Raw genomic sequence first — 23,234 nt, forward strand, 5'->3', positions numbered from 1 at the left:
CTTTATAATGCGTAGGTCAGGGTTCTGCTTTTTTTTTTCTTTTTTCCTTCTTCCACACAATTTCTGTTCAATTCAGCTTTGCCATCCATAGTTCAGATTTTAATCGTATACTTCTTTTTTATTACTTTTCTGTTATTGACAGATTAAAAACACATTGTACCAAAACATACCATGAATATGAAATTGGGGACCTGTGCCACACAAATATTACATAATGAATCATTTCCTGAATGCCTGCCATTTCTAAACAATTGCATAGTTGTCTTAAAAAACTTCACCCAATTTATAGATGGAAAATGTATCTGTATTCTTCTGAGAACAGAGATAGCAAATAATCTAAGTCATCAATAAAAGCCAGGTGATCCAGAGAGGATGCCAGGACGAATTTCATTCCGTTCCCGACATCCCAATTAGAACACACAGCAAATTGAACGCTGAGGGTTAAATTTATCAAGCTGCGAGTTTCCGGCAGCATTGAAAAGTGGAGATGTTGCCTATAGCAACCAATTACATTATAGTTATCATTTATTTAGTACATAGTACAAAATGACAGCTAGATTCTGATTGGTTTCTATAGGCAACTTTACCCTTGAGACTCACATAGAGTAGGACACATTTGCGGACAAAGTACAGGCATAAAATGTGTGGCACCAGTAAAAATGCACGTAAGTGTTTATTTGGAGTTGTATATATTGAATAATTTTGTTTTTACAAAGGGCATAACCCCACCACCGCCTTTTAAAATTCTTTTATGCCCTTCTCCTGATTGGTATTTTTCAACAATGAGATCCCAAAGATGTTTTGAAAGCTCCTTGAGGGCCTTGGACATCCCAACAGGATGTAAACAAGAAAACTGCAGGAAAACCCTACAAGAACAGCTGATATTTATTTGTGGTTAATCACAATCAACTTTCATTGCTGACAGATGTACGCTAGAACATGATTTTGAATTTGATTGGATAACGGAGCACAGCCCACACACATTACGAAAGGGTGTTTATGTATTTGTTTTTCCCTTGAATTTGGTTGGTTGCAAAGTCACATTAATGATGGAAAAAAGTCTGGCGGGATTTATCAGCTTTCAGGCTGCACAGCACTGACACCTGCAATTTCAATAAGGGTGGGTAGACTTTATATCCACCGTATGTGGAAGTGGATATATGGCCTCACAAACTCCATAAACTCTTTAGAAACCGTTCTTGCCATGATATCATGTGTTGGAAAATGTAATCACATTCCTGTGTGTAATATAAATGTGCTAATAATATAAAGTACTATGATTTAACATCAGATTATACTCGTAATTTCTGAAACACTACATTTGCTATATCAAAATGTAAACGTTAGATATGGATTCAATAGAGTAGAATGACGTGTATAAAGTGTTTTTTTTTTTTCTTTTTTACTTTAAATTTTTTATGTTTCAGTTAAAAGCCGTTCATGCCTGCTTCCATATTTTTCCAGACGTTCATACCACCTAGCTGATGGAAATAAAAATGTCCCTTTACTAGCAATATGTTACTGCAGATTATTTTCAACAACTGTTACATCTTACATTTATTTAAGACACAGAATCAGTGCAGTATATTTCATAGACATGAAATGTAAATAGCGGCATGTACAGTTCAACACCACCCCGTACTGAGAACCCCATTTCCCTAAAGACTCATGATGTAGAAAGGGTGGATATAACAAATATCACTTTCAAAGGCAAAAATGGATGATACTTTTTTCCATCCAAAGACATAAAAAATCTAAAATACAAGTTGAGATTTGAAAAAATACCTTTCATATTGGATCAACTGTGTACAAAAGATAACATACATGATATAATTGCAAGAAAGCGCTCTTGTGGTCTAACATTAGTTGCTTTGCGTGGCTTCATTAAAAGTGCAAGTAGATACAATAGGCAGAAAGTTTGTGTGTAGAGAAACAAACATCACCCCACACAACCTCATTTCAAGTTTATTTAGCTACAACTTCTGCATAGGGATTCCGTGTGACAGAATTCTTTATTCTAATACTCAAGTCTTCCTTTTTAGCGGTCAGACTCTTCATGGACCAATCTACTGGGTCAGTTTCCAGTTTGTGGCCAAATTAGACTCTGCTGTTCGGTGCTTGGTCTGAATGTCCGGATGAGGTGATCGGATTGCAGAAAGCAGATTGACGCACGTATGGGAACAGTCATCTGGCAACGGAGTTTGGAATGTGCCCTAAAATGATCCATCAGTTTTGCATGGATCATGCTTTTTATTCTGAGGCACAAACACCCCAATATTGGCACATGTGTTGCCAGATTTAGATTAACAGATGAAAGATATTAGGCTTTCATATCTGTTTTACAGTATGTGGTTCCCCGAGGGAAACATGGGATGGCTTTTTATAAAGTAATCACATGTAAAGTCATATGGGTGACATTGGTTTCTGTTCCATAATAATGGGAGCCCTATCATAATAGCTCATCCATGCAAAGCAGTCTGCAATTTGGGATTAATAGTTTTTTGTGCAAATTATTATTATTATTTTTTTGCAGTTTGAATTGAACACTTGATAATGTCTTAAATAAGTTGCGGTATGTACATGAAGATTTCTGGGTTTAATTTACATTACTAATGCCACTATATCAAGAGTTTGAGAAACCTGCAAACCCCAACCAGCAGCATAGGGATAAAAAACAAACAAAAACACAAACCCCCTTCCCCTTCCCCCTCCCCCCCAAAAAAAACAAATCCTACCTTCTAACGTGTATACTACCTAAGCTCACCTATTGTTAGGATAGTGGGAGTGAGCAGAGATGAAGGGAGTCTTTGGAAGTTCAATTGCTAGCAATTTTTCCCATTAATAATTTATGAATACAAGAAAATACCATTTCTATCCTGTGGAACCAGGATATAAGCAAGAATGGAGGACATGAAAAAAAGATATTGGTCATTAACCATTACATGAAGATTACCCCTATGTAGAAAGTTTGTACGTCTATTTAAAAGAACCAATTATCATTCATTCAGTTCAAATATACACGCTGTGGTAAAAAAAAAAAAAAAAAGACAGAACATTAAAATATTAAAATTTGAATATGGTCATTTACCCCAAAGTCTTTTAGGGTTCCTGATTAAAACCATACATTTAAATGAATGGCGCATACTGTAAAATGTCACATATGAGGCAGTGACCTCTACTGCATAGATAGAAGTAGTTGGGTATTATGCAGAATGAAAAAACATCTTCAAGGTCACTATTTTCTTTCAATACAGAATTCTAAAATTCCAAGCTGTATTATAATAATACAATACCAGATAGGCTGTTAAACCAATCCTATTGTTCTAGTACTTTGTTTTGGACAAAGACAAATCTGTTTTATAACACATAAGGAGTGATGTGATTCAATTGTTCAATCATCAAATGACTGTTAATGAAATCTTAAACGCTTACACCATACATTTCCTACGAGCAGTACATACATGCTAACAAGGGATCAACAAGGCTGTGTGGGCCTCCTATACCAGGATATATTATATCCCCATAGATACCTTGGAAAATGAAATCAGTGCAAAATTGTGTTAAGCAAGTTTTGTTTGTTTGTTTTGCTGCCTCACTGGCGAGTTCAGTGGTGTAAAGTTAGACTGGAGGGTTTTTGTCCTCTGTTGTCCTTTGCAAAGAGACAATGCCCCTTTCTGCCACCCGATTCAAGCCAAGTCTTCGTAACTTTTCCACCAGGTTAATGCTGAAGATGCTTTTCTGCGCAGGAGCAGAGTCTGAGGGCTTTTTCTCCAACGCTCCATCCACTATGGTTCTTTCAAAACCAAAACTTCTTAAAGTCTTGATCCAACCCAAGTGAAAGATAGGACGATGTGCAATGGGAGCAGGCAGTCTAGCTTCAACTTCAGTTGAGGCTTTGCTGCTGTGGTCAGAGGTAGCAGATATACCATGTTCCTTTAAAATGGTAACTAGTCGCAATGGAGTGTTACGTCCAGAGTTAGGGTGGTCATCGCTTTCTGGGACAGAGGTCACTGGTGTATCCCTGTTAAGTTCTAGAGAACTCAGGCTCTCAAAGCTTCCACACGAGGGAAGAACTTTATTACGAAGACTAAGGGAGAAAAAGAGAGAGGCGCAAATATATTAAAAATACAACAAGAAAATAGGTCAAGTATAACACTCATCAACTACATGGATCAACCAAAGAAGACCCCCTACTTAAGATATTTCTACTCTGCTACATTACCTGAAATTGGCCACCACTTTCGCAGTAGAAAAATACTTATTATTTAACTCCGGAAACTCTACATCACTTAAATTACAAGCATTGTTAGTTTGATCAACTACTACTATCCTAAAGATTTTAAAAATATTTTAGTTTTTTTTTTTTTGCTTTTACATCAAGACAACATATTGTACATTATGGGATAGATTTACTAAACGGCGGGTTTTGAAAAAGTGGAGATGTTGCCTATAGCAACCAGTTTCTAGCTGTCACTTTGAAGAATGTACTAAATAAATAACTAGAATCTGATTGGTTGCTATAGGCAACATCTTCACTTTTTCAAAACCCGCAGATTAGTAAATCTAGCCCTATGTGTTCCTGATATTAATAAAATACCAATACCTTGAATAGATTTAAAATATAAGCAGCTAAATTGGTGGATACTTGTGTGACAACACACTGCGACACTATCACACTACAACAAGCACTTGCCATTATTTCACTGGTCTCTGGCTCTACCTCTCATTTCAATAAATAGGTTTTATTTCGTAAAAGATGATAAATAATTATACATATTTTTGTTTTGTCTGATTTATGCATCTAACATAGAGCACTTTTAAAATGATTGTAAACAAATTCCACCCACTCATTCTACATCACAGTGCAGACGATTGAGTGACCACAATGTGTGAATATTGCACACATAAAAAGGCTACAGCACGGTGATCTATTTCTGATGGATAATACTGATAGGGTAAGTAGCCTGGGACCAGTGAAAATGCCAAGGCTTTACTGTTCCTCCTAGAGGACATCAAGCTGTTAACGAGAAAAGGTCCAAGGGTTAGAACATGCAAGACACCAAAAGCGGTGATTAATAGTTAGAGCCCTGATTAAAACAGAAAAGGCTTTTCTCTATTACCTCAGAGAGACCTGTGACTGATTAATAGACCCATAGAGGTCTAGACCCTACCATTTACAGTGTTTAGTATAGAAGTAATTAAATGTCTTTCTTGGGCCTTGATGACTATGAAAAAGACAACATGCTCTGATGACATTGTAGGAGATTTATTCAATAAATTAAAAAAATGTATATTTTTCAGGGGGACGGAACACACACCTTTCTCAAGACCCCAAACACAACTCCAGAGACATCTTAATTACTAAGGGCGGAGACACTTGATATAACAAGCTTCATTGTACTTGCTGTGCTGGTAACTATGTCCAATGCACAGTGCGTAAAACTAGAATGATTATTTATTTATTATACAGACTGTGATGGACACCACATTAATGTTTGGGTGTCCTTCATATTGATGAGTACAAAAGATGCGATTAGCAAAGATATCAAAAATTTCTGTAAAGACAGGTTTTAAGGGGTTAATAATAGTTAGCCCTTAGAGTAAAGAAATGGCTCCAGACCTTTTAGGTTCACAACAGTCACATGTGGTAAATCTGGTGCAATTATTTAAACCCTGAAAATTTGTAATACAAGCTTTGCAGTAACCTTGTTCAGGACAACTCCATGAAAATGTTCTGCTAACTTTAGATTTAAAGTCAGTTATCCACACACGGCTGAGGTAGATACGGTGTGGGATCAACCATCATTCATGAGAATGCTGCCGTTCAATTCACTAAGAACTGAAAATACTGAGTTATGAGGCACACAACGGTAGCCCTCACTGCGTGTAGACAACAGGGACACTTTAACCCTGAAATGACATTATGGTATAATTAGGTCATTAAAACAAATTCGTGTTCATTTTGTGGTGGGCCTTCCAAGGAGAATAGAAACCAACAGGTGCAATATGCCCTTTTTATTCTATTTACAACTAGTGGTTCATAAGAGACCAGAGTAAAGAAATATGTCCTAAAATGGATTGCATAACAGGTGTAGAAAGCTACACTGATCCCAGTTAGGGATGGTTACTGAGCAGCCGTTAAGAAACCTGAAGAAGATCACTGCTGACTGAGCTACCTGGAGCCTTGCTGTGGAGTCTGACCCTGCGCTCAGACGCCTCTCAGAAAGTCAAGCATTGGAAAAGGCGCTTCCACCAGGACTTGAAGTGCCTAAAACCATGAAGATGGAAAATGGACACATGAGTGAGGGACAGGGAGGAAAGTGTATGTAGCACAGGGGGAAGGCAAGCACGTGATGGTACCCATTTACCAGCAGCTGCAAGGGAAGCGGTCAACCATACAAAAAATAAAAAACACATTTCACAGGTTTATGTAAAAACAAAAGAAAAACAAAAAATAACAAAACAAAATAACAGCCATGTAACAGACTATCACCAACAATCACCATAAATAGACATTGGGATCTTTCAAATCATCTCTCAGTGATGTTTTTTGTTGCACTTAAAGTGACTATGTAGCAAAAAGTTGAGCGACCTCCATGACATTGGGAATGCCTGGTTATGGCACACTTGGCAGAAGCTACAGTGACGAAGGTCCCTTAACTTTCTAATGTTCCATGAGGATCAGTAGATCAGGTCATGTTGGTAAAGATGTCAGAGAGAAACAAGTAGGAGCAACTATGGATGAAAGATTTTGGAACGGTGCTCAAGACAACATTAGCAAAACATCAACTAAATTTCTCACCAAAGAATAGTGCTCTAGGAAATGTATGAGAATCAATTCTTAGTTGCATTAAATCTGTTACAGTGGCCCAATGTCCTATTAATACATTTCATTTTGTAGTTTCCTGTATATTAGTAATTCCATGCATAAACTGTGACTTTAGTAATGTAAAAAATGCTCTAAGGATATAGGGCATACCCCAATGGATCGGTGTTGAGCCCTTGAAACTGGACTTGTTAATTGTCTGCCACAGGTGGGTGTGACCCCATAGACCATTTGCTGCATCCTATTGGTCTGTGGCATAGTGCCCTTCTAGTCTGTGTCAAAATCCCAGGGAACAATGTTTTCTTTTTCTTTTTTTTATAATGCATCCCAGTATAATAATGAACCAACTAATGTAAATTATAAACACTGCATCAAATTTCAGAAGTTTCCCAAAATCCACCCAAAAAACCAAGTCTTCTTGGTATTTATAAAATGACATACCACAACTTTCGTACGAGAAATTAATAACTGTGTAACAATAGAGCAAATGCACCACTGGATCGCATAAAGTAAAAGAGATTGTGGCCTCCTTTAGGACACTAGAAGTTTTTCTCTTAATGCTGTTGTTTCCATTTCTATGTGCTGTGTAAAATGTTGGTAAATGAAGGTTTTTGGAGTGTTTCTGGACTTTCTTTGCAATAAATTCATGCATGCATACAATCTTTACATTCTCATTTCTATACAAATGTCACTTTTACCAGCATCATATTAATTGGGCATATATGGGGAGAAGAGATATGAATGTGATGTGATGTGATAGGAGATGAATCAAGCAGACAAGTGTTTAACATGGAGAACCACATTAGGAAACCCACCTGGATGTGACCTGTGTAATGTCCTCCAGAGGGTGCGACATGCGACAAGTGGTTATGGTGTACGTAGACGGAGTCTGTGGAAGGTTGTTAACGGAACGGAACACTGAAACACACAAGGAATCTACGTATTACAGACAAGGAACATGGCAACGACAGATGTTACAGAAGATGGAAAAAAGACAACACAAACAGTTAGTGAAATAAAAGAGACCCTTAGACAATGACAATGAATATAGATAGATTCTAATATATTTGGAAAACGGGATGAACATCGCAACACGTTAAACTCACACTTTTTTTCTGCTCTGTTTTTGGTTGGAGTAGATGTAGCCATGGCTTGGAAGGAGATAGGTTCCATGTCATCTTCCTCAAAGTCATTGAGGTTGTACACATCCTCTAAATCGATATCCAGTTCCTGGAAATCCTTGGTGAGAACACCAGGTCGAGGATCCAGAATGCCACCCAAGTTGGGCTTAGCCAGCTGCTGCCAGTGCAGGAGGGTAGCTGAACCTAGATACCAAAGTACACAGATACTACTAATTTATATTTTATTGGAAGAGAAAACAATAAAAAATAATATGAGCTAAGTTAGGAAGAAGCACACCTGTCTGTAACAATGCTAGAACTTTGCCAGTAATCACATCAAAGTAACCAAATAATAGCTGGAATACGATACCTTAAATGTATCTAAATCTGTAATTTCGACTATGTGTATGTTTATGAACAACTCCTGAAGTATGCGGTAATCTATTTAATGAATCAAGCTTGGCTTATTACTGTGGTTTGGTTTAAACATTATTCACTGAAAATTCAGGAATTAAAATGCATTTATGTTATATGACTATTACATAGACTGACCACAATTAAAGCAGAATTCCATGAAATTAACAATGATTCACCCTTCCTCAACTGGAGTACCAGGAGCTGGAAAAGGGCAAAGTTGTTGCACATGGTTTTATGCATTGAACCCCTCACATTTCTGCTTGTTGTTAAAAAAAGATTCATTATCAAACATTTCGGTGCTCTCTCTTTCAAAGCTGCAATATCAACATAGTATAATATTTTTACCAAAAAAGATGGCCCTAAGCAGGAACCCAAGGGGGTGTGTGTGTGTGTGTGTGTGTGTGTGTGTGTGTGTGTGTGTGTGTGTTATGAGCAGTCAAACCAATCACAAGCTACAATGAAAATATTGCTGCTTCTGGTTGGTCCTCCCGCTTGCACATAAAACCCTCCTGTCACCATTTAATGTTGGCTAGCATGATTAGGAAAAACAGCCTGTAAGGCTCTGGCTGAGGGATGAACACCATTGTAAAATATTGTATCTAGGTCTTAGTGAACCTCTAACGTATAGTTGCTTTCAATATATAGTCAATATAAGTATGATAAAGTCCTTGTCTGAGCCTGCAACAGCAACTGTTTCAGAGTCACTTACCTTCCAATGGCTTGACTATCTGCAGTTTCTCAGGTAAGTAGGCTCTTGACCCCATGGACATGCTAGAGCTGCCACTGGCCTCAGACATGCCAGAGTAATTTGTGCCAGTGGATAGGACACTATCATTTGGGGTAAGGAAACCACTAGAGATCTCATCATGTCTGTTCAGCTTGTGTTCTCTCTCTTCATAAAGGCTATCTGGAGAGTGAGATCCTTGCTGAGCACTGAGTCTTTGAAGAGCTGCTGCAAGGTCCTGACCTCCAGGTGTACCAGGCATTCCCAACTTCTTCTCCCCAACACTGCACATGACATTTATCAGAAAGGACAATGAAATATGTGGCGCACAAAAAGGAATTACAATTAAAAGTGAGCGTAGTGTTCTAATAGTTCTGTAAAGCGTCACTTGAGGAAGTGAGTTCTACATAGTGCAATATTATTGAATTTGTTTACAGTTTTTCGACTTCTCACTTACACAGAAGAATTATTCCCCTCTCCCGGTAACAAAGTCTCCTCCTCTAGTAGCATCATGCTGGAACCTTCTGACTCGTAAAAAATCATTGGCGGAGTACCCACACGACTTGGTGCAGCCGATGGCTTTTGAGAGGGAGCTCGGGAGCCAGGAATATTCTGCGGGGATGGACAACGAGATCTGGCCCTCACCACTTGGTTTGCAGCTTTTACAGTCTCAAACACTCGCTTGTAGCTTCTGAATGGAATTTGATGATGAAGGAATTAGAGAACATAATTATACATGGATATGTTATTGTGAGTTCACACTTCATTCCATTACACAATTGTAAATTAGAAGAAGTTCCAAATTTCTTCAGAGAGGAAGAATTTGTTATAATTGTGAAGGTAGACAATGACCGTAAAGGCTCTATCAAAAGTGAATCAAATCACCAAGGCAAGGTTCTTAAGATAAAAATAATTTCCACTTTTAGAAATATTTTTTTTAAACTGAATTACCAACAATTCATACCTGTACCCCCTCATTGTGGGGCCCCTGAAGAAACCCTGTCTCCACTAAGGAATACAACTGAATTTAGCAAGGCTCACTGTGGAGACCACCATCCCCCAGCATATGCCTTATCAAAATTTCTCTGAAAGTCCCAGAGTGGTAATTATTGGTGCTTAAACTTTCAAATTCATTGTGTTTGTAAAATTTAGTGGTGGCATTGACTGTAACCAGCACTGCACATTGAGTTTTCCTTTATGGAGGCTTTATTTCTTCAAAGGTTCTACTACTGGTGGAAATGAAAGGTGTTACAGCGGAGGGACTCCAACTATACAGACACAGGACTAAGTAAAGGATATTTCCGAATGTGGAAATGTTCAAGTAAATCTAGTAGCCTAATGTATCAATGTTAACACTTGGTCAAGCACGGTCTCTTTCAATAAAGAGAAAAAAAAACTAGGTAAGAGCTTTACCACCCGTTTGCAGATTGTTTAACACCAATAAATCCTATACTATGAACCCATGTTTATTGAACTGATCAGGAACTTACTTTAGTTCTGAAGAAGCATCAATCCCCTTTCTCATTGTTCCTTCAATCTCTGCTGCTAATGAATCCTGCACAAACAAATGTGTGTGTTAAGACACTAAACTGGAAACTTCATCCAACAAGAACAGATGATTGATGCTTAATGTGTCGACTAAGCCCCTGAATTAAGTCAATATCAGACTCTACTCCTTACCAAGGGAAAGATGTTTAAAGTGCTGTATCTGCTGATGGTGCTGTTGGGCAGACTCCGGTTTCGCTGGTTCTTTAATTCTTCCTGGGCCTCATGCAGCATGTCCTGACATTCTTTGTGTTTCTCCTGCAAATCCTGTAACTGAAGAAATGGCCGAAGAGTGAGCAGGCTGCCACATAGAGTTACTATTCAATAATCATTAATTTACACTTTAAACTATTATTTCAAATAAATATATAAATATTGGAGAACTAGAGGTCTCACACCCAGAGACATATCCTGGGCCCAATTCCTACTTTGTTCACTAGCCACATGGACTATAACAACTGGAAAACCTGCAAAACAAGTAGTTGAATATACGTGGCTTTTATTATAAACTCATTAGCACATAGTGAGTACCTTGCCTGTTGTGCATCATCTGCTGTGTTTCACTCATATGAATATGAAATAGACTAATGAGAGCATTTTTCTCATTCAATGTAACTTACATTAAACTGCTGAAGCTATGTTCTTATTGACTCCAGTTGGTTACAAAACATACCAGCTATATGAAACATGATAACGAGTATCCCTTGTGTTTTCTGCAGGGCAATTGTCTCTATTTCTCCTTCAGGAAAGGACAACATTTAAGCGCAGTCAGATGATATTGCTTATTTGGTCATTGGTCACATTAAGCCCTATTGAGATACAGAGACAGACTAGTCACTAATTTCAAGAACAACTCTTGCTTTCAGGAGAGGATTATGGGCATTTTGTACTAACTTTAAATCCTTAATATTAATCCATTCTGTAATTTACTAAGTAAGCGCCACATGACAGAGAAGAGAGAAAGACAATGTCCTCCTACCACCATCAACTTGAATTTAAAAGGAGAGAACTAGAGGGTAAAAGGTGGTTGCTCAGTGTCAGCCAATGAATTCAGGGAAAGAGATTTAACGCAAGTACAAGAGTCTCGTATTCACTATCATCCACTTAGAACCAAGTTGTCCCTAAGGGAGGATAGGCACCAAAGTTTGAGTGCACAACACATTCAAAGTTAGCATCCCTGGATGCAAAAATACTGCATCTGTAGAACTTTGTATATGAACAGAGGACCAGTTGACTGCCCAACACAGCTGCTCAGCCAAGGCCCTGTACCACGCCATCCAGGAAGCATTGAACTGGTAGAATGTGCCCTCACATTTCAGGAATAGGTTTCCCTGCTTCAATGTAAACCTTTCAAATTACTGAAGCAATACACCTAGCAATATTCTATTTAGACTCATCCAACCTCTTTTCTTGGCATTACAGAAGACCACAAAGTCATTTGTTTTGAAAAGTTCTAGAGTCCTATTAACAAATGTCCTCAAGGCCTTGAGGACATGCAACAAGAGTAGGGATTCCTCTTCTTTTGGAGACCGTCCATAGCCCAAGATCAGAATGACAATAACCTGATTTAAGTGGAATCTGGCAATACTTTAGGCTGAAAAGATGGTTTAGTTCCTAAGAACAGATCTGTCTTCATGAAACATTATATATGGAGATCTGCAAAATAGAGCCCCTAGCTCTAAAACTCTCCTCGTTGTAGAGAGCCAAAAGAAAGGTTGTCCTCTATGCAACCTCCTAACATACATCTGCAGCCTGCATGACAGCCATTGCCCCGGCTGATGACCTTGAATGATAATAAAATGAAAAAATACAGGACCAATTTTTTTTTTATCTCCAAAAGTCATATGTCAAACCGCACTGCACCTGCTGCCACTTAGAAAAAAAACGGATTCCTGGCAGGATAGAGATATAGAAGGGGGAGAGTTCAGACTGTCTAAAATTCTTCACATGCCCAAACTCATGGCTGAACCTCTATACCCCATGGTTCCAGTGTCCCCCAAGTGGATCATAGAGAAAAAACGAAATCCCTTCACTCTTAAATTAATTACATGACGACAATTAACCAACACCTGTGTGGTCTGAAAACAACCATCCAAAAGGAATATCCTATCTGCTCAGGGCAGACATTTGGGAAGATCCAGTCATCCAGGTATTACATCATGGGCAGGTTGGTGGTTCAGGTGGTTGTTGGTTCAACAAGGAAACATGGGGAAGTTAAACCAATGAATGACTGCATATTAATAACTGTGGCTATCCACAAACTGGACATAGATCCAGTGCATATGCATCTGGCCTGAATGACCACATCTCCACATGCCATGTATGTGGGCAGATTTAGTGAGAAGCACTGTCAACATATTAACTTCAGACCTCTAGCAATATATTGGACTTCATATTATTGTATTTAACAGCATGATCAGTAGAATTATTTCTGGTATGTGAGTACTTACCTCTGTTTTTAGCAAGTGGTCCCTTTCCTTCACGGCAGACAGATGTTGGTGCAGCTCTTCATTCTCTGTGGAGGTCTAAGGGGAAAAAAAAAAAAAGAAAAAAAAAAAAGAAAAAAAAAAAACATTTTTAATAAGTGTATGTGATGTTATAGTAAAAATAAAGGGGCATTTTATTATGAGATACAAGCAATTTATGTTAAATAGTTTGCAATCTAAGATTAATATAATCTAATTTAATCTCACAAATTGATATATATTCATAAACGTTTCCCCTAATAATGGTCTAGAACGGGCTGTAATAGTCCAGTAGTTATATTAGACACTCACACTGCGACACTTGTGCTGTAGATGAACTATCTGTGCCAGAAGCTGGCTGATCTCCTCCTGCTGTCGGGCAGCATCCTCTCCCCTTCGTGCCAATTCCTCTGCCAACAGTGCCACCTGCCTGCTGGCCTCAGCTAAAAATGAACAGCACACTAGTTTTATACAGGGCAACAACAATAAATGTATTAACAGTTACTATGTTAAATAAAAGATAATCCATAGACTAATGAAATAGTGACACTAGTATCAAAATCATCACAATATGTTTGGAATACTTGTATAACAAGCCATGGCTGGTTACTTAGCAAACAAAGTCTTACACTGTGCTTTAATTCCAATACAGCTCTTTACGAAACAATCCATAATAGAGATTCATCTGCCAAAATATGTAATTTTGATTGTTTTTAACCATATTTATTTTGTGTATATGAAGGGATTTATTCACATATGGCTAGAATGAGTCACAAGCACTATAGACAGAGCTTGTACTGTAACCCCTGAATCTCTCCAGCAAAGTTCTCCTGTACCAGTAGGGACGGGAGGCAGCTTTACTGTGCCAACAGTGACAATCACAGGGAAAGACCCCTTCCCATGTACTAAGAAACACATATGGTGGAATATCCCTTTAAATAGTTACAGGTTTCGAAGACTAAATTGTCCTATATTCTATGACATTACTGTACAGAGAGTGCTATGCTAGGGCAGATAAGTAACGCGCAAAAAATCAAAAACAGAACAGAAATGGCAGTTTATGGGGATGTGATTTTGTAGAAACTCACAGAATTGATCCACACAGTCCAGCATCAGGTAACCCTCCTGGTCCTCATAGTCACTGGTTTCTTTAAGAATGTGATTGGCCTGACAGGAAGAAAACAAGGTAATTGTGAGATGTGCATACATGGTAAAGGACACCCCTAGTCTATAAGCTTAGACATACAGCTCACCTCATCACGCATCATCCGGTTGTCATCCTCCAGACTCTGGAGCTTCTCCTGGAGGGTATCCAACTGGATGTACTGAAGACAGAAGGAGGACTTATTCCTACACAGCCTAAAAGTAAAGAAAAAAGAAGCAACAAATCAAAACACTAAGATATGGACATTATAAACCATAGCATATATTGTTTCAGACCTGTAATTGGACATTATACAGTAGTTGTCTGAGCCTGTTCAAACTCAATGAAGGTATTTCACTTCACAATATTACTTGGTGCTATACAAAGTGGAGGCAGCCATTTTGTGAGCTGAACCAATATAGATAAGAATGCAGCCTACCAATTCACAAGCTACCAATGACATCATTTATAAGAATGTATGCTATGTATGTCTCTTGAATATTGCCAGGATTCACGAACATTGGTCATGAAGTGCCTCATTAAGGTAACTGGTTCTTAGGAAGTCAATAGGCAGAATTGGTATGAACATTTATACAAAATGGCTGCCCCTAGGGGTGTAAAATACATATGTTCGTTAAAGTCAATATAACTTTCCACTATATATTGTGGGTAGCTCCATTTCTAGGGTGTGTATGTTTAATCTTTTGGAGGAGTCCTTTTTTTAATTTCATATTCCAATCTTAATTGTTATTTTCTCAAAACACAAAAACTATGCATTTAACAAATCATTAACTTGAAATTGATTTAATGATAACATCAGTTGTAATGGGGTCACTATGTTGTTCATAATGTTTCAAAAGTGTACTTGGCAGCTGCACACACCGGAGGCAGCCATTTTGTTGGCTGATCTAATATTTAGGTAAATGCTGTCTATTCACGTAACAAAATTTACACCACACGAAAATGTTTATGAGCTTCAGACACAATAAGAGTTCACAGGGTCGCCAGTCACATCCTTGCAGGTCAGACTGGCATGCATGTGACTGTATAAAAAAAACAACCCATAACATTTTCATATGAATATCAGAATACACACAGCGTATTACTAACAGATGGTCATATAAGAGCAAGTATTTTGCCTGCATAAGACTCCTACATGAGTTTCCCGTGCAGGGCAATTAATCTATTTTCGATTACTATGGGACAACGTTTTGGTTCCTAATTTTAGGTTTGGATCCTTCAAATCAATATTAGTTAGCTGAACTTCAGATTTAAAAGCCATAAAGGAATTACACTAAACTTGGAGATTCTCATTGTGGATTTTAATGTGCTCTGAAAGAAATCCACATGAAATTGATGGATTTGGGATATTTAATGAACCCATATTGCAACTGATCCAGATGATTGTTGAAATTTATTGATTTTTAAATTATTTATTAACAATGTTTTAACAAAAATGTGTTCCTTTTTAAGCCAATTCTCGTGATATAGATTATATATATAATCTCCATATATATATATATATATATATATATATATATATATATATATATATATATATATATATATATATATATATATATATATATATAGAGAGAGAGAGAGAGAGAGAGAGAGAGAGAGAGAGAGAGAGAGATATAGAGATATAGATATAGATATATATATATTTACTTTTTTATCTATGAATCTGCCCTGTAAGTTATTATGCCCAATAAATTGTAACCATTAGCTTTGGTATTTTTTTTTATTTTTAGATAAGTCTCTTGTGTCTTAACATTAGAGTCTTATTTTATGCACTAAATAAACGTATACAGAAAATATACTGACGGCGTTGTGTTTGCAGATACTGGCTCACTCTCCGTATTGCTGGTGTAGAGATGGAGAAGATCTTCCCGCATGGAGATCTCATGTCGCAGCTGACAGACCTGCAGATACAAACTGATCACACTCAAAAGGGCAAGAGGCGCTGCAATAAAACTGCTAATGCACAGTCATTAAAGGAGCTAAAGAAGTGTTTAAATATTATTTGCCTATGATCTGGTGACCCAGCAGATTCAGGCAGTAATCCACCAGATCCAGGCAGTCCCCCAGGTGCGAGGCTCTTAGTGCTGCTTATAGGATGAAAGCCTCTATAGAAAGGAGTGAGGACGCTCTTCTGACCATGGCAGATGTGGGGGGACTCGCCGCATCAGGTTGGATCACCAGGTTGCATTTAGGTTTCACTTATAGAATTGCACTCAAAACTAAAAGGCCAGTTCCCCCCCAAAACTCTTGCAGACAATTTCCGCTCACCTCTTCTTTAGCAGACTCCAACTCTTCTTCCAGAAACAAATTCTTCGCTGTCAATTCTCGATTCTGCTTCAAAAGAGACTGCCCAATACACGCAGCCAACTCCAGGTCTCTCTCTTTCTAAGGAGGACACAGATAACAAAAACATAACGAGCTAATCAATCTCTATCCCTGAAACTATTGGACACACTTGGCATTGGATACGTCAAAAATCCATAATGGGTCATTATTAAAGAAATCAGCTAAAATGAAAGTTCATAGTCGCTTAAATATAAACCATAGTTTTTTTTTTCCTTTTTTAATGTACAGGCGATATTACAGCTCCTACTAAAACACATTTACATGCAGGAAATATTGGAAGTAGTAGTGTAGAAGATTTAGGGATGAGTTTAGATTTCAGGGATAGGCAACCTGCGGGTCTCCAGGTGTTGTGAAACTACAAATCCCAGCATGCCTTGCCACCTATATGCTGGTTTTCTACTAAAACATGCTGGGACTTGTAGTTTCACAACACCTGGAGAGCCGTAGGTTGCCTACCCCTGCTTTAGAATGATGAAATGGATCTGGGACTCTTCAGAAGTAACCATCTATAAAACCTCAATTTTGAACATGTGTGTGAACTGGTTGTCTACATATTAAATATGTACCTCCTCCAGTAGGCTGGTTACAGCATCTATGTCCCGATAGGTCTTGGTCACTTTGCCAACTCGCTCAGAACACAGGACTGCAATAAAAAGTGTTTGTTTAAAAGAAGCCATTTTTACCTATAATTCGATTTTCTATTTTGTTCTGTTAAAAAAAAAAAAAACAAGTCTTCCTATAGCTTCCTCATCGAGCTTCTCAGATCAATTCTCTAACCTCATACTCGGCAATAGATTTGCTATATGTAGTCAGGCCTGACTGAAAAGACTAGATCAAAATTATAAACAGTGACATATATAAATAAATCTGTCCCATATAAAGAAAAAAGTGTTTGTTACAAAATGATCATTTGAAACAAACATACAAAATTATATTTGACACAGAGGTATAAAAAGTAGACGTTTTTTGCCCAAGTTGTTGATAGTAAAACTTCTATGATAAACTATTAAAATTCATCTACCCAGATTATGAATTAGGTCAGCTATCGACTAGCCTTATAAAAACTAACAAATAGAAAAACCTTGATTTTCCTTATGTTTTTTAATGTTATTAAAAAACAAGTAAAACAGGTGAAAGGATGGAGACTATTGGTTACAATGCATTATGCTCCCCTCCCCCCAGACCTCCACTTGCAATTCGTAGCAGCAGAGCCTTCTGGACACTGCCTGACCCATTTAATTTCACATTCCGCAAGTGAACACAAGGGGGTTAACTGAGAGTTCCATCACTGACCCCCCCCCCCCCCATCTTTCCTTCCAAACACCGAATATACACCGCATCTCAAATAGGATTCATATTTTCTGAATGCCAGACAGTAAAGTGTAATATATAAATAGAGTTTTGGGTCACATAAGACAATTGCAAGTTTAATCGAAATCAGAAAACCCTAAAAAGTCAAAAAAAAGTTTTTAAGCTAGATAGGAGACAAATACATCACGTGTGGTGTGATTTAAATTGTACAGTTTCTGCAGTGACCAACTGCACATATATCATACAACATTTAAAGTTGGGAACTTTGAACAGAGATGGCTCCGGGATTTTAGTCACCTCACTCTGGGCGTGTGGTCCCATCACTCAGTTACTGAAACACCAGACCACCCTCTCAACTCCCCTCCAAAACACCCTTGGATTGCCACATGCACCAGGCACAGGTCATGCACGTAAAGTTACGACTACAAAGTACTGTGTATTATATAGATAGATGCACCTGCTTGGCAGCAAAGTGTCCTTGGAAATTATATTACAATGTTGACAAGAAATAATCTATACGAGTACAAAGCAAAATATTGGTACACCAATAAAACCAAAGAATGTGAACAGCCAATAAACACTAAAGACATGTTGTTGTGCACTCACAATGGTATACCAGGTAAGGCTGACAAGAGTATTTTAGAACATGCAAGAGATCTGCTACTTGCATCTCATATTTAGACCCTCTATAAAAGATTGGAACATTCCATTCTTTCCTTAAGCAACCTCCGCAAAGGGAGGGCAAATCTTGTCAGTTGGTGTAGACACTAATTAGTGGTAATTGGGATTTGTTGATAGTAAAGCCTGAACTGTTTACACATTCCAGACAGTGGAAAGGTTATAAGCAATGGGGTCAACAATTAGTTTAACTTGAAGTAAAAATATAATATGAATAATTGGTTGAAACAAAACAGATTTATATAGTCACCTCCCTTTAGATTTGCATACATTTTATGAACAAGATGTAAAAAGTACAAATGTCTTGCAATAAGACTGTACAACAACTTAGAGGACCTGGATGTGTAACAATCTGTATATATACACTAAACCTCCTTGGTAAATTCTTAGGGATGAAATCATGTTCATTTTAACCATTCATTGCTCAAGACACACAGAATGCATTAGAGGAGATAATATCTGCTCCAGAGGTAAGGAGGAAGAGATTGCTTTGATAATGTGTGTTCGTTATCGTAAGTCGGTATATGAAAGCAGAGTGGGTTCTGTAGTATTTTAATTGACAGAAGTGTCCGCTTGAAGACAATGGAGTTCCAGTTATAGGACCTTGCAATAAATCATCTAAATTGCACAAAAACACTCCAGTCCACCCAAACAGCTGCTATGACTAAATTGAGCCATCTGAGGTGCTCAGACTACCAGCGGACATAGAGAGTGTTGGACAGCAGTACAATTACACAAACGGACACCAGATTGTCCAGCTACCACAACCACCACCTTAAAATGTCAACAACAATTTCTCCCAACCTGATAACATCTGAATTAAGCATGTGAGAATTACATGGAATGCCATTAAAAATGTTGCCACAAATACCTGCAATCAAAGCTCTTCAAAAGCACATAAACAGCATTCAAAGAGACAGATGCATATAGTATACTGCTTTCTATCTTAACCAACTATTTCTAACATAGGCATACTTTTGAAGGGCTTACAGTCTAGTTTAGTTAGGTTAATAAGAATACAACAATTAAATAAGGTTGCATATTAATGTTACCAATGTTTATTAATAGCATGCCCTACAGAATATAAAGTACCCAAAGCACCGTACTTTACCTCCTTCCAGTTCATCTGCCATGGAGTCAGAGTCAGTTTCAAAACTAAAGTTTCCATTACATTCATTTTCATTTGTAAAATTGCAAGAGCTTTCCCAGAACTCCATGGCTGCTGGAAGACAAGCCGGGGAATTGCCAGAATCCCTCACTTAAACTGATTCAGTGGGGGATATGAACCTCTAGAATGATAACGCTGGGAGCATTCGATAACAGGCAGCCCCCAGCTCTGCGCCTGATCAGATACTGATGTCCCCCACCTGTAGGCATCAGAAGATGGGGACCTGGCAATGAGGAGGCTCTGAATAACAACATGCAATACACTGTCCTGACTCTGTAGTTGTTGAGCTTGCCCTAGTCTAATTTATAGCCTCATGTGTCTGTGTATACACCTGGTTGGCCAGAGCATACTCCAACAACAAGTAGGGGGAGCAGGATGCCAAAACACAGCACTGTCCACTCCACATTAACATGCAGTGCTCCTTTCAGATGTTAAGTAAAACATCCGCCCCCTTTGCTGCTGACAACATGTTTTGGGTGGTCTTCTATGCTGTGTGTGTGGGCAAAGATAAAGCAGGCTAACCACCTTCCCCCCCCCTTCCTTTTAGGGAAATGGTATATTCCAAGCTCTGACAAGCCAACATTTCCACCTGCTCTTATCAGTCATAAACATAGGAACTTTAAAAAAGGTAAAAGACTATATAAAACAGACTGTACATACCACGTAACAATACAAAAATATACTGTGCGCACAAAGTTACTTACATTTAAGGCAACACACAGAATTATAGATTTCATCTCCCGCATATAGCGAGACTGACTAGATAAAAACACAGGAATGCAAACTGCTAAAGGCATAAAATATATAGGAAGTCAAAAGACGACATATGCACACTTGATGCCCATACTCAAATCTAGGTTAAAGTAAAAACAACAATTTATAAAATAAACAAAAAACATTAAACAAAATAATTCAATGCTTTGCATGCTTATGTTTTTTGATCAAATAATAATATCACTACGAGTATATGTGTGCAGGAAACAGTAGGTTAATCCAGCAGAGTGAATATTAGCAAAACTATATAATTTAATTATAAATCAAAGGATTTGGTGTTATCTTCAGTATGAGGGTTCTCCCAGATCAAGGAGCTCCACAGTATATTGTCATCAAACTGAAAGGACAGCACTCAGGGCCCTCTTAACAACATTATGGGCCCCCACGCAAAGCAGTGCAGCGGGGCCCCTACATATATATAGATATAGATATAGATATAGAGAGAGAGAGAGATATGTATAGAGATACAGATATAGATATATAGAGATAGAGATAGAGATAGAGATAGATAGATAGATGTACTTGCTCAGTGACCCTTGCAGGTCTTTTTGCAGAATTATTTATTCTAATTAAGAGCCCTGCCTATGGGGCCCCCTTGCCCGTGGGGCCCCCGGGCACCTGCCCATCGTGCCCAATGGAAAAGATGGCCCTGACAGCACTTCCATACTATTTACTACCAAATAGAATTGTTTTACATTTTCTCAATTGTACCATGGACTACAGCACCTGTTTAAACATTAAACTGTCTATCAATTTCATTAAAGCCCACCAAACGGTTTGTGTGGTTTCTGTAGATGAATAGAGGAAAGTGTTCCAAATATGCCACCGCTACACACCACCCCCAAAAAGCAACAATATATACTGGTATATATACACCTGTGGGGTTTCTTCATATTCCACATCCACAATATGTTAAATAATTTTAAGGCATTTTAGGAGTACAAGAATCAATATTTATAATCACACATTAAAGTCTTGGCAACATTTACTTTTCAAATATCAACAATTGTTAACTGAGGTGATTTAGATACAACATCTGCCACATCCTACATGCTGTAAGACACCTGATCAGATTTCATCCTCAGGCACTATCTATTCATGTGGAACAATTCAAAAGTACGGTGCAGCAATACTGAAATTAGAAATACCTGGAACTTACAGAGATTGACACAGATCCATCCTTAGGACAAAAGGCCTGATTTAGAGTTGACCGTAAAGATACCCGGTTTGCCCATGAGAAAAGATACGTCTGCACACCACGTTTCCACATCTATATTTTCAGTTGTACGGGTGGGGTACGTTATTCCGATGACATCCACACAGACAACGAGTATATAGACAAACCATGTCCCTGTAATAGTAATTGGATTTTCTTTTAAATGAAGACTTACATTAAATCAGACAGTGGACATTTCCGAACACCCTGCTATCCAGACTGCTAGAAATTGCGAACATATTGCATGCCGGCACTTCACTTTGACGTCAGAAAACAGAGAGACATTGAGATTTCTGAATTTAAAGAGACAATGGCAGGACTCGGCAATAATCTAAGTGCCGGCATGCAGTATGTTCGCCATTTCTAGCAGTCTGGATAGCAGTGTGTTCGAAAACGTCCTCTGTCTGTTTTAATGTTCTGCATTCAAACTATGTCGCTGTAATAGTAATCAGAATTTTTTGTCTATATACTCGTTGTCGGTGTAAAAGTCGTAGAAATAATGACTACCACCGGCAGAATTTACACTTCATAGCCTAAGTATTTCAAGAACAATACAACTCAAAATAAGACGCATCTCAAATGGACAAGCCTAACTTGCGTCTGAATGCCCTTACTGTACTGAATGCCCCTGACGTAACTCTCCATACGCAAGATAAGTGCGATCCTAAATACAGATTAAAAATCTAGCTTAAAGTGTGTAGAAATTTGCATAAATAAAGGGAACCTATTACTTAAACATACTGAACACCACCAACATTCAGCCTATTAACTTACTAGGAACTACTGAAGTCATGGAGGCATAAGGCACCAGCTGCATCAGAACTTTTTTTTATTCCACCACCAAGTTTTATGACCCTTAGGTACTATTTCAAGTCAACTTGAATGCAAGTCAACATGATTTGCTTGCGCAATCTCATACTTAAAGAAAATATATATTAAATGTAGGGTTTATTTTGTCTTGATCATATAGCAATATTCAATAAATCATATGGACATACATTATTATTTTTGCACATGAATGCATAGTTAGGTGCATTAATGCTCTGAAAGGAACACCCCCGATGTGTCCCACCAGAGGATGGATAATTGTGAACCCATGAGACACCGCCATCTAGGCCGGCAAATCAATGTCTTTCCCCGTAAAACCTGGTGCATAGTCACCAAAATAGGAGCGCAACATCACAAAACAAAACACGAAGACCGTTTTATATAGCAAGAAAATATCTGCAACATACTGGAGGTCAGTTATGAAAACTTTCTACTTCATTACGTGTAGCACAAAAAGTTGTTGCCCATAGCAACCACACATTTGCTTTCATTCTAACTGTGGAAAAAAGAACAGGTAGAATCTGACTGGTTGCTATCGGTAACACCTATACACAGTTACATGGAGAACAGTTTTTATAAGTGTATTCCATTGCTTTTCAATATTTCAATACAATTTCGCTTACCATGCTATTCTTTTACATATAAAA

At 38.0% G+C, this 23,234-nt stretch overlaps 1 protein-coding gene across 5 annotated transcripts in view; it reads right to left on the reverse strand.

Moving 5' to 3' along the window:
* Positions 1-2,963: 2,963 nt before the first annotated feature.
* Positions 2,964-23,234, reverse strand: part of LOC142094735 (trafficking kinesin-binding protein 1-like) — a 49,100-nt gene continuing 28,829 nt past the window's right edge. The window contains exons 1-15 of one of the 5 annotated variants that reach the window (XM_075177165.1): positions 19,713-20,092; positions 17,179-17,255; positions 16,535-16,651; positions 16,070-16,167; positions 14,352-14,457; positions 14,187-14,265; positions 13,411-13,541; positions 13,084-13,158; positions 10,769-10,906; positions 10,579-10,643; positions 9,546-9,779; positions 9,074-9,372; positions 7,933-8,151; positions 7,642-7,744; positions 2,964-4,087 (exon numbers count right to left, since the gene is read on the reverse strand). In XM_075177165.1, the coding sequence (XP_075033266.1) occupies positions 3,619-4,087; positions 7,642-7,744; positions 7,933-8,151; positions 9,074-9,372; positions 9,546-9,779; positions 10,579-10,643; positions 10,769-10,906; positions 13,084-13,158; positions 13,411-13,541; positions 14,187-14,265; positions 14,352-14,457; positions 16,070-16,167; positions 16,535-16,651; positions 17,179-17,255; positions 19,713-19,818 (2,316 nt within the window). In that variant the 5' untranslated portion in view covers positions 19,819-20,092 and the 3' untranslated portion in view covers positions 2,964-3,618. Of the gene's footprint in view, positions 4,088-6,176; positions 6,269-7,641; positions 7,745-7,932; positions 8,152-9,073; positions 9,373-9,545; positions 9,780-10,578; positions 10,644-10,768; positions 10,907-13,083; positions 13,159-13,410; positions 13,542-14,186; positions 14,266-14,351; positions 14,458-16,069; positions 16,168-16,534; positions 16,652-17,178; positions 17,256-19,712; positions 20,093-23,234 lie in introns of those variants that run through there. The other 4 variants (XM_075177166.1, XM_075177164.1, XR_012677703.1 and 1 more) reach the window with 4 other exon arrangements.

The sequence above is a fragment of the Mixophyes fleayi genome, chromosome 6 (genome assembly GCF_038048845.1).
Source record: "Mixophyes fleayi isolate aMixFle1 chromosome 6, aMixFle1.hap1, whole genome shotgun sequence".
Taxonomy (NCBI): Eukaryota; Metazoa; Chordata; class Amphibia; order Anura; family Limnodynastidae; genus Mixophyes; species Mixophyes fleayi.